This window comes from Barbatula barbatula, assembly GCF_947034865.1.
Source record: "Barbatula barbatula genome assembly, chromosome: 22".
In the NCBI taxonomy this organism is placed as follows: domain Eukaryota; kingdom Metazoa; phylum Chordata; class Actinopteri; order Cypriniformes; family Nemacheilidae; genus Barbatula; species Barbatula barbatula.
In genome coordinates, this window is record NC_136785.1 from 19,700,894 (window position 1) to 19,713,631 (window position 12,738).

The following is a 12,738-nucleotide window of genomic DNA, read 5'->3' on the forward strand; positions in this document are numbered from 1 at the left end:
GCATATTACGGTAGTTTGCTCCGTATCTGATTTTCTATAACCAAACCAGTTCCAAATTGTAGCGGTAACTCTTTGCCTAACAATAAGCTCCTCCTCAACCTCATGTCCGCCTTCCGCTATGCTCGTTTTCACTCCGCACGTGAACAGTGAGTCAGTCGCGCACGAAACTACATCATCAACTAGACTTAACGTTATTATCGCGATGAGACAAATTTTTCCCGCGATGATAATATTTCTAGGGTATATCGCAAACAATAATATATCGCCCATCCCTAATAGGGCCTTGGTATTTGAGGGGCCTACATATAGTTAAACTATCAATTCATGTTTAATTGATACCGAGGTGATCTATTCATATTTAAGTATATCACAATTCACACAGAAAGGAGATTCAGCGCTAAATTATACTTTATTTTTACCCAACAATTACAAAACATTTTACCAAAAAATAGCGTGGAGGGGCCCAACATCTGGCCTTTGCACAGGGCCCAAGATTCTATGCCACCTACTGCCTCTCAAATGACGGAGTACTATCGAATAAAACGCCAAGATTCTTAGCTAAAGATGAGCGTTTTATGGAACATCCATCAATAGTTAAGCAGTATTATTGGTTGTTACGTAGGGCGGTTTTCGGTCCAATAAGTCACTTCAGTTTTGTCTGAATTCAGTAATAAGAAATTGTTACTTTATATCAACAGTGCATTCCACTATTCGATGGAATTGGTGTGTTTCATGAGGCTTTGAGGATATATAAAGTTGCGTATCATCAGCATAACAGTGAAAGCTAACTCTGTGTTGCTTTATTATATCTCCTAGAGGTAGCATGTATAATGAGCCCTGTGGTTCACCGTACTAGACTTGCGATTTGCATGACACCTCATTGTTTATTGCAACATTTTGAAAACGGTTGGATAAATAAGATCTAAGCCAATTCAAAGCTATTCCCTTAATACCAACATAATTTTCGAGTCTATGTAGGAGCGTGCTATGGTCAATGGTGTCGAATGCATCACTAAGATCGAGCAGCACCAATAAGGAGATACAACTTAGGTCAGACGCCATAAGCAGATCATTTGTAACTCTAATGAGAGCAGTCTCTGTACTGTGATGTGCTCTAAATCCAGACTGGAAATCTTCATTGATGTCATTCCTTTGGAGGAAAGAACATAATTGAGTTGAGACTACTTTTTCCAGAACTTTAGATATGAAAGGTAGATTTTAAATAGGTCTGTAGTTAACTAGTTCTCGAGGGTCAAGATTATAACAGCCACCTTATATGCTTTAGGCACATAAGTCCTAGTGTCAGAGATGAGTTAATAATGCTAAGAAGAGGATCTATAATTTCTGGGAGCATCTCTTTCAGTAGATTTGTAGGTATAGGGTCTAGCATGCATGCAGTTGACTATGTGCCATATTTCTAGACAGAAGAAAAAAGCTCCAGCCCAGGAAGGGGGGGAGACCACCATTTTTTAACAGGTCAGGTCTGCCTTCAAAACTCTTCCATTTATTTATAAAAAAACAATATCATTCTGCAGGCACCACTCAGACAACCAGCCATTTATATGGGATGGCTGTTGAACGTGTTTCCAGTTTTAAATTCCTGGGGACTCACATTTCGGAGGACCTGTCCTGGACCACCAACACCTCATGCCTGGTCAAGAAGGCTCACCAGCGTCTCTTCTTTCTGAGGACACTGAAGAAGAACCAACTGACCTCAACTATCCTGGTGAACTTCTATCGCTGCACGATAGAGAGCATCCTGACCAACTGTGTCACAGTCTGGTACGGGAACTGTTCTGTTGCTGAGCGCAAGGCACTGCAGCGGGTGGTGAAAACAGCCCAGCGCATCACAGGGACTACACTTTCTGCCATTGAGGACATCCAGAAGAAACGCTGTCTGCGACGAGCTCGCAGCATTCTCAAGGACTCCTCTCACCCCGCTCATAGGCTGTTTACTCTCCTGCCTTCTGGTAGGCGCTTCTGGTGCCTCCGGACAAGAACCAGCAGACTAAGAAACAGCTTTTTTCCCCAGAGTTGTTTCATTATTGAACTCTGCCCCCCCACTGATTCCACTACCACTCTTACCTTTAACTTCAAGCTGCTATAACATTGTTTACATTGCACTACAGGGCTGCCATGCATGACTGAACTGTACACATGTTATCTGCTCTACCGGACTGTTTACACACATACAGCATCAATTGCACTCTATACTGCTCACTTGTACATCTGAAATATTATACTGAATGCTCATTTGCACTAATGGACCACTTTCATAACTGCATTAGCTCATCTACTGCACTGTAACTTCAATAACTGCACTAACTTATCTACTGCACTGTAACTCTATTAACTGCATCTACTCATCTATTGCACTGTAAATTCAATAACTGCATTAACTAATCTTCTGGACTGCAACTTATTAACTGCATTAACTTGTATACTGAACCGTAACTTTAATAACCGCATTAACTCATATACTGCACCGTACCTTTAATAGCTGCATAACTCATCCACTGCACTGTAACTTCAACAACTGCATTAACTCACCTACTGCATTGCAACTTTAATAGCTAATGTCTATAATTTATGCACACTTAAGTCACTTGCACAATTGATTAGTCTAAATTATTATCTGTTCATAGCCACCTGTACATTAATGTTCATAGTATATAGCCATCTTTATATATTGTTCATAGTACATACCTTCTGTCATATTTACATAGTCCATGCCCACTGTTTAATATTTTCTCAATATTGTATTCTGTATTTATTCAAACGGTATATCCTGCACTTTCTAATTGCACTTCTGGTTAGACCTAAACTACATTTTGTTACACTGTACTTGTATATGTGTAATGACAATAAAGTTGAATCTAATCTAATTTAAACACTCTGAATGGGCTGCACCGGAAGTATCTGTGTAAAAGTCGGATAATACAGTACGTCTATGTGGGGATTACAAGCTAACGGTAAACAGAGTTTCAAAGTTGGAACAGAACCGCATTCCTTGGATAGAGGATTTGTTTGCAACTCTGTCGGGTGGACAGAAGTTCACAAAAGATGCTAAATGGAACTGGGCCGGGGAACAAGAGGCTGTTTTTGCTCAAATGATTCAGTCCGTACAAGTTCTGGTTCATTATGACCTACAGAAAGAAGTGATTTTATCATGTGATGCTTTTCCTTATGGCTTGGGTGCAGTTTTCTTGCATAAGATGCCTGATGGAAGTGAAAGACCTATAGGATTTATGTCACAGACATTGAATCAAGCTGAGCGGAATTATTCGCAGTTGGACAAAAAGGGCTTTTTGTAATATTTGGCCTACAGTGCTTTATGGCCTACAGTATTTATATGATCGGAAATTTACAATCGTTCTGGACCATAAACGCTTGTTGTCTTTATTTAATGCATTAAAAGCTGTTCCCCAAATGCCCTCTCCTAGAATCCAGTGATGGGCGGCGACTCTGAGAGCATACGAATATAACATCATATATAAGGCTGGTTAAGATCATGGCATGAGATGTTGCTCTGAGTCGGCTACCAATGCCAATGGAATCTGCCACTGAGCAGGAGGAAAGAATACTAATGCTGAAGAATACTGATATCACCTTGAACTCAGCAGAACAGGTGAGAGAGTGGACAAGAAAAGATCCAGTATTATCTCGGGTGAAAGAAACAGTGCAACGCGGATGTTTACAGGAATTAACAGGAACGGAGTTTGACCCCTTTAAGTGTACAGGATGGTTGTGTGCTCTGGGAGCCCAGAGTAATCATTCCAGTGTGGGTAGATCAGATGTTTTGAAACAATTGCATCAAGGCCACCCAGGATTGTTTACAACAATGTTTCGACCAGCTGGTGGCCAGACAGGAGCTGGTCGAGCAGGGTATGGTACAAGCCCAGCGCGCACCGCTGCCTGGCCCCCCTGCTGAGGCCGCCCAGCTGGTCACCAAGATGACCGCACAGGATGACGCGGAAGCTTACCTCCACACCTTTGAAGTGATCGCCACACGAGAGGCCTGGATTAGAGCTCTATGGGCACGCACGCTTGCGCCCTTCCTTACAGGGGAAGCGCAGCGGGCGTACTACTCACTGATGGCCGCCCAGAGGGACGACTAAAATCTTCTCAAGGCGGAGATCCTGGCGAGGGCGGGATTATCTCCTACGAGCGCGTCCCTGAGCAGGTGGTTCACCTCTCCCGTCTGGTACATCTGTGGCTGCTGGCCGGCGAACCCTCAGTCCTTCAGGTAGCGGAGTGTGTGGTGGTCGACCGGTTGCTGCGAGCCCTGCCCAGACATCTCCGATGGCCCGTCCATTATGGCAACGCAGTGCCCCGACTCAAAAAAATCGGGGTGGGTAACCAGACCCTTCGGGCGCTCCTGGACTCCGGAAGTGCCGTCACTCTGGTCCAGCCGTCTGTCGTCGCCCCTCTTCCAGAAAGCAAGGCCCGGCTACCCATCACGTGTGTCCACAGAGACTCGCTACGTGCCAGCTCGGCGAGTGACTATTGCAGCGGAGCCCGGGTCCTGGCCGGTCAAGGTGGGCATTGTCCAAGACCTCCCCGTTCCGGTGGTGCTAGGCCAGGACTGGCCTGGGTTCGAACGTATGCTGACTGCCACTGTCCAAGCTGGAAGAGCGTCCAGGGGCCGCTGAAGTCGTCGCTTGTCCAAGCCGACCCACTCCGCCTACGTGGCCACCAGCAGCGACCACGGAGGTGAGACCCAACACTCAACCCCTAATTACCTCAAACAGTTTCAACAGATCACAGCTGGTGGTGCGTTCGGCAAGGAACAACGGGAGGACGAGCGACTGAGAAACTGCTGGAGCCAAATGCAGGTGCTGGAAGGAAAGGAACGCATGCCGGCGCCGCACCTGGTGCCCCACTTCATGGTGAAAAAAGGCCTCCTATACTGTGTCACACAGCGGAGGGGGAGGGAAAGGAACTCCTGGTTGTGCCAAGAGCTAAGACTGACACAATCCTTGAGCTAGTGCACAGTCACCCGATGGCCGGGCAATTCGGCACCCAGAACACCCTACAGCGGATACGAGACCGGTTCCATTAGCCGGGGATTGAAGCCGAAGTTAAAAGGTTTTGTCAAGCCTGCCCCACGTGTCAACGGAAATCCCAGCAGCGACCTTCCCCTAGCCTGCTGGTCCCAATGCCCATCATTGACGTACCCTTCTGCCGCATTGGCATGGATCTGGTAGGGCCGTTGCCGAAGTCCTCCTGTGGTCATGAGCATATCCTTGTCGTGGTCGACTATGCAACCCGCTACCCTGAGGCGGTGCCCCTCCGCAAGGCCATGGCTAAGTCAATCGCCAAGGAACTTTTCCTGTTGTTCAGCCGTATGGGCATCCCCTCAGAGATCCTGACGGACCAGGGGACCCCGTTCATGTCCCGGCTGATGGCCGACCTCTGCTGACTACTACAGATCAAACAGCTCCGCACGTCGGTCTACCGTTCCCAAACTGACGGTCTGGTAGAGCGGTTCAATCCTAAAGAGGATGCTCCCAAGAGTAGTGGCCGAAAGATGGTCGCGACTAGGACCTCCTGCTGCCATACGTCCTCTTTGGGATCCGCGAGGTACCCCAAGCCTCTACAGAGTTCACCCCCTTCGAGCTGCTGTTTGGCAGACAACCCCAAGGGCTCCTGGACGTTGCTTGTGAAGCCTGGGAACAGCAGCCAGCACCCCACCGAACGGTGGTGGACCACGTAAGAGAGATGCGCGAGAGGATCGACCGGGTAATGCCACAAGTCCGGAAACATCTGAATGAGGCCCAGCGTGCCCAACAGAGGTGGTATGATCCGCCCGCCCAACCCAGAGAATTTCAACCCGGAGACCGGGTTCTGGTTCTCGTCCCCACTACCACCTCCAAATTCCTGGCATCTTGACACGGACCATACACCGTCGTCGAGAAGGTAGGGCCAGTCACATACCGGGTCTGTAAACTGGGACGCAGGAAAGAGGAGACGGTGTAGCATGTCAATCTGCTGAAGAAGTGGACCGCTCCCCGGGAACAGCTGGCCACCTACGTATCGGACGGCGTCCCCATGGTACACCTAGGAGAACAGCTCTCGGCACCTCAGAATACAGAGGTAAACACCCTGGTCCGTCAGTATGAGGATGTGTTCACGGAACGCCCGGGCAGGACCAACTGTATCCAACATGACATCCGAACCAACCCCGGAGTCATAGTCCGGCAACGGCCCTACCGAGTACCCGAGGCCCGCCAGCAGGCTATTGAAGAGGAAGTGCAACGTATGCTACACCTCCAGGTGATCGAAGCTTCGCATAGTCCTTGGTCCAGCCCGGTCGTGATGGTCCCAAAACCCGACCGCACCCTCCGGTTCTGCAACGACTTTCGGAAGCTTAATGAAGTCTCCTCTTTCGACAGCTATCCTATTAGCTGCTCAAACGGTTGGGCACGGCCCGATACATCACCACCCTGCATCTGACCAAGGGGTACTTGCAAGTCCCGCTCGAGGCTGAGGCCAGGAAAAAGACCGCGTTCAGCACACTCAGCGGACATTGGCAATACCGGGTCCTGCCGTTTGGACTACACGGCGCCCCAGCCACGTTCCAGCGGATGATGAACCGATTGTTGTGGCCTCATCACAGCTACACCGCAGCATACCTGGACGACGTCGTCATCCATTCCGAAAGTTGGGAGGACCATCTCGAGCGCCTCGGAGGGTGCTTGACGAGCTGCGACGGGCTGGACTTACTGCCAACCCAAAGAAGTGCCACCTGGGTCTCACGGAAGCAAATTACCTTGGTTATCAAGTGAGCCGAAGCCTCGTCAAGCCCCAGCCAAAGAAGGTGAAAGCCGTCAGAACGGCCGCTCTGCCGACCACCAAGACCCAGGTACGGGCGTTTCTGGGGTTGGCAGGATACAATCGTTGTTTCACTCCTCACTTCTCTTCAATAGCCAGCCCCCTGACAGACCTGACCAAAAAGGGGCAGCCCGAGAAGGTCAACTGGACAGAGCCGACGGAGACGGCTTTCCGGCGGCTACAGGCCGCCTTGACCTCCTCGCCGGTCCTACATGCCCCCGACTTTGACTGCCCCTTCCTTCTACAGACAGATGCTTCCGACACACCATGCTGGGAGCCGTCCTGTCCCAGGTTCACGCCGGAGAAGAACACCCTGTAACATACATCAGCTGTAAGCTGACCCACGCCGAGACCAAATACACCACAGTCGAGAAGTGGGCAGTCCTGGAGCTACGGTACTATCTGCTGGGCCGAAGCTTCACCCTTGTGACCGACCACGCACCCCTCCAGTGGATGGCCCTGGCCAAGACACTAATCCCTGGGTAACCCGCTGGTTTCTGGCGCTCCAGGACTTCCACTTCAAGGTCCAACACCGGGCGGGGGTCGCAAACGGTAACGCGGATGGATTGTTCCGGATGTGGTCCGGTTTGGCCGGTCTGTTTGGCCAGGTGACATGTCCCTCCCACCCCTACATATGCCACAGATACACAGGAGAGACGGAAGATCTCCAGGTTGAAGCTGGGGGGAATGTGGTGGGGAGTGGGGTACAGGTTTAAATCAGCGTTGCCTGGGAGATAATCCGGCAGCTAATGATGATCTCGGCCACCTGGGGACATAAAAAACCAGTGAGGGCAAGCAGTCAGGGTGCCCGTTTCCTCTCAAGCACCTAAACTAACCAACGTGTTTTTTTTTCTCTCCTCTGTCCCCAATCCAGTGACAGATACGGACTTAAGCTCCTAAGAGTAACCAAGGCTGGCATCAAGACTCCACAACTGCACTACCCCACTCCACAACGAGCACCCCGGAACCCTGGAACTCAACTCTCTGTTGAGTTTATGTTAATAAAACTTCCCCTCCGGGGTTGCTGTCCAAACAGCTTATGCTGGCGTGTCTCTTACCTTGCCACACCATGCAAAAAAAAGTGTGGATGGAACAATTGCAACTAAATTGTCTCAAGTCTTATTCAGTTACAGGATCACTCCCCACACCACCACAGGGGTCTCTCCAGCGGAAATGTTGTATGGACGGAAATAACACTGTTCTATTGATTTTATACATCCTGATTTGACAAGGAAGATTCATGAAAAACCACAAAAGCAAAAAGTCTATCATGATAAAAAGGCCCAGGAACGGAATTTTTGTGTTGGAGATCCAGTTCTTACACATATAGCGACTGTGACTGGACCACTTTCTTCTAAAGTAATACTGGGTGCTGGGCGAGTGGTTCGACGGCATGTAGATCAAGTTCATGCCCGACAGAAATAGTTTGTTAACACTTCAGAAGTGGGAATGGACTGTAAATTCCCTGATTTTGATATGCGTGAGAATTCGACTGCAGTTGCTCAGGATACTGAGGGAACAGGGACTGAGAACATTTCTAGTAATCCCTCTGAAGTCTCTGGGGATTTCTCTCAAGATTCTGAGACGATCCCTGAAATTAACGAACCTGATATTCCTGTTGTAATTATGAGACGGTCTCAAAGAACCAGGAACTTGCCCACTCGTTTGAAAGATTATGAACTAAAGTAATATTGAATGTGAATTGGAGATTTAAAAATAAAAACTTTAATTCTGATGCTATTTGTAATGGTGATTATTATGTAAGCTTGGGGAAAAACTGATGTTGTAGAGTGTTAGTGTTGTAGAGTAACAATGAAGTGTTAGTTGTTGTGATGACATGTAGAGGGCAGGCTACTGCTGTGGGTATTGGCTTAAAGGTAGCTTTGATATGTGCAAAGTGACTCCACCTGTGATGTACTTTTGTGTACTGCTGGTTGTTGCATTCCTTTGAGTAAACACAAAATCTAACTGATCTTAAAGTTATTACAATAAGGACAGTAATGGACAACAGGTCTCAAATGAACTCTGCAACCTTTTCAACTGCATCAATACAATTCCCATCTCCAGCGCAGAATGCGAACGAGGCCTCTCTGAAATGAATTTGATATGCACATCAAGCCGCGCCTTGTGAATAATTTAATTGATTTACTTTGCACTTTATAAAAGTAAACTGAAACGCAGAATAGTAAACTGAATGTCAGTGGTGTTTTATAATAATCACATCAGCCACACATAAAAAAAACTTCTGAAACTTGTGAATGACGTTCTTATAGTTGCAGTATCACAGTTTGCTAAACATCAATGTGTATTTCGAGCATAATAAAGTTGCATGGTCAGTGTCGGTTACAGTGCCTTTTATTTGCTGATTTTGTTCCGGAAAATATTAATTTACAAATTAAGCACTGATTACATGTATTTGTGAATTCTGTTTATAGGATAGGTTTTAAACATAAAATAATACCACAGAGTCTCATTTGAAAGTTGATATATTTTCTTATAAGTTGAATAACTGTTACTTATGGGTCTTGTTCACAGAGATGTATGTACCTGTTTAGTTGTGAACACAAAACAGTTGCTGAAACAAAAACAAGATGTAGTTATATGGTTTCTCTCTTCAGAAAAATGTTCTGACCAGCAGAGACATCATAAAAAAGTTGCCTGAATAAAAATGTTCTAAATATACAACATTTAAAATGTGGTGTTTTTCCATCGACTATGTTTTAGCATTTTTAAGAGCACCCAAGAGAGGAAATGTAGCAAAGTGTTTAGAATTAGCAATTATCCGCTACGTATTAGACATGTACAACAAAACAGCCAATATAACTGGCTGACATCTGGCTATATCAAAAAGCAATTGTGTGTGCTCAAAAAAGATATATATACAGTACATATCATACAATTGTCAGGGTGCGTGGAAACAAAAGTAATATCAACAAAGTAGCCAAAACTGTCCGCACACGTAAAGGGATACTCCATCGTAGAATGAAAACTCTGTCATGAATTCCTCACCCTGAAGTGTAGATAACCCTAAAGTTCAACCTCAGAACACAAATGGAGCTAGTTTTGATGAGGTCTTAAATTGCGTTCTGAAGATGAATGGAGGAGTGATTGTATGAGTAATTCATGAAAGACTTAAAATTGTATCCTTTCAATACAATAAAACTAAAAAATTATATCACAAATTCTGAGATGATGCTGAAGTGCAGAATAATGTCATGAAAAGTTAATCCATTTTGGTGGAGATGAGAGACTCATTGTTTAAGGTTCTTAAATATTATAAATGCTAATATTTTCATATATGTTTAAGGCTGACATATTTATACTAAATAGCAAAAACACTTGAAACTGTTAAACTCGTTTTAACAAGTAATGTTGAAAGATTTACTTTATTTCAAAATACACTTTGCTGTTCTAACTGCACATTTCACACAGCCAATATTTTCTACAAAAATTGCTATGAGGGATACTTGCTGCAGGCATGGATGTTTTTGCACAACGTGTGCAATAGGACTCAGTCTCATCATTTTATTGCTCAAAAATGAATTACTTAAAGGGATAGTTCACCCAAAAATGAAAATTCTGTCATGAGTTCTGTCACTCTCTAGAATCTTTATAAATGTCTTTGTTTGGTTGAACACAGAGAAAGATATTTGGACGATTGCTTGTCTCCAAACAGTTCTTGGACCCCATTGACTACCATAGTAGGAAAACATGACAATAGTACTCTAAAATGCCCCAGAACTGTTTGCTTTCCTACATTCTTCAAAATGTCTTCTTCTGTGTACAACAGAACAAAGAATAATAACAGAACAAAGAATTATAAAGTAATTTTTCCTTCTATGGGAGTATATGGGGTCCAAAATCTGTCTGGTTATAAGCATTCTTTCAAATATCTTTCTCTGTTTTCATCAGAACAAAGACATCTATACAGATTTGGAACTCAAAGGTGAGTAAATGATGACAGAATTTGTATTTTTGGATGAACTATCGCATTCAGCATCTTAATGGTAAGTTTACATCGTGTGAATGATGTTTGTATCATGAAACCCTTGGACAGAGTAAATGGTATGAAAACAAGTCAGGGGGTTCGTTTTTAGAGTTCTTTACCATTCTATCATACAATGACCTATGAAAAGTCCTTTAACTTTACTGATTCACGTTCCTCTTCACATGTATTGTTGGTCGGATTATTAGAAGAATGCCTTATTTTACAGCACCTGGAAAAAAACAGCATTTATGGATGATTAAAACAGAAATTTATAGCTGAAATAATGTTCTAACTTTTGAACCATGTAAAATATCATCTACACATGTCTGATTTATAATCTATTCATACAGACACAATCCTGGGACACTTACGCAACAGCAGACAGAATCGTGTCTTACCCAGATATTCTCTCCATGTGACTGATGGCCTCTGGCAGAGGCATTCCTAGACTCTCTGGAAGAAGAAGACTTAGCAACCCTGAGAGAACACTTAGACTGCCAATTAGGATATAAGGCAGAGATTCGTAGTAGCCTCCTACAAGGAAAAAGACAATGTAAATAACATTGACAAGCTCTGTATTTTGGTGAACATGACCACCATCTCATAAAAGTTTCATGCTGGAAACAGGCATTTCAAAACATCTGATTTATTTACAGCTCATGTGCTCATTGTATTCTACTCACTGATCAGGAGATAAATCTAACTGAATCAGATGTTGAGCCTTGACCTGTTATGACTACGGGCCAGAATTACTATACGAGGTATAGTACAAATGATCACAAGAGCGCAATTTAAACACAGCTCAGGTGTGAGTGGGAACTTCTGCTCATGATTTACTGGCACACAAAAATACATTTCCATAGTGATCAAAACACTTTACACCAACAGCAGTGCATATTTGTGCAGGCTTTAAGACAAGTTCTTTTGGACATGAAATATTGATGCAAATACCAGTAAACTGACGAGCGCAGATTGAGGTGATTATTTAAATACTCTCCTCCCATAAATTTGGCGTCTGAAAGGAGAACTTACTTAAGATGCAAACGCAATAAGGTCAGTCACAAAAACAGCTGTGCCTTTTCAGCTCTGTTTTTTAACTGCGTGTCTTTAGTCAATTACGAAAGTCGTTTTTTAAAGCCAAATGAGGCATTCAATTTGGCCCAATGGGGTGGTGTCCCATAAGGGCTTAGTCCCATACTAACTTAAATGTTTGTGGTGTCCTGATCGAAAACATCTTGCACTGACATATCTTAAAATATATAAAATACACCTTTATTTATATAGGATGGTTTAAAAACAACCGAAGTTGACCAAAGTGCTTTACAACATGCTATAAAACGATAAAAAGACATGTAATAAATAGGCACAATAAAACATAAAATAGCATAGTTTTAGCTGTACACAAGCTGTAAGATGTATGTCGACAGGTCAAAGACAGGTTGTCAAGGGACATCGAAAGCCAAAGAAAATAAGTACATCTATAATAAGTAGGTCTATAAGGTAGATTAAAAAACAGGCAAGGTGGGGGTCTTGTGCTGGCAAACAGGCAAGGTTGGGGTCTTGTGCTGGCAAAAAAAGAGTCTTTTTTGCCTAGTTCTTGAGACACGCAACAGGTTAGAGTTTGAAGATCTAAGCAATCTCGAAAGTGGATAACGCTGCAAAAGTTCAGCTTAGTACACTGGTGCCAAGTTGTTAAGTAACTACAAAAAAAACATTCCTGGTTGGCATCTTGAGACAAAACAATCACACTGATACAAAAACTAGTTTTTTTGTAAAGTATGTTTTTAAAACAACTTAAATATACTCATATAACCAAGGTCTAGTTCTGGTTTAAGATAATCCCTGTCTGGGAAACCACCTCCGTGAGTCTAAACTATGGAAATTATTCATTTCATTGCTTCAGTAAAATAATTATT

General features: G+C 44.4%; 1 protein-coding gene across 1 annotated transcript in view; it reads right to left on the minus strand.

Moving 5' to 3' along the window:
- Positions 1-9,172: 9,172 nt before the first annotated feature.
- LOC306911800 (solute carrier family 22 member 4-like) overlaps positions 9,173-12,738 on the minus strand; it is a 28,889-nt gene continuing 25,323 nt past the window's right edge. Inside the window, exons 9-10 of the mRNA XM_079487463.1 lie at positions 11,221-11,356; positions 9,173-11,051 (exon numbers count right to left, since the gene is read on the minus strand). Coding sequence (XP_079343589.1) covers positions 10,961-11,051; positions 11,221-11,356 — 227 coding nt within the window. The 3' untranslated portion in view covers positions 9,173-10,960. The remainder of the gene's footprint in view (positions 11,052-11,220; positions 11,357-12,738) is intronic.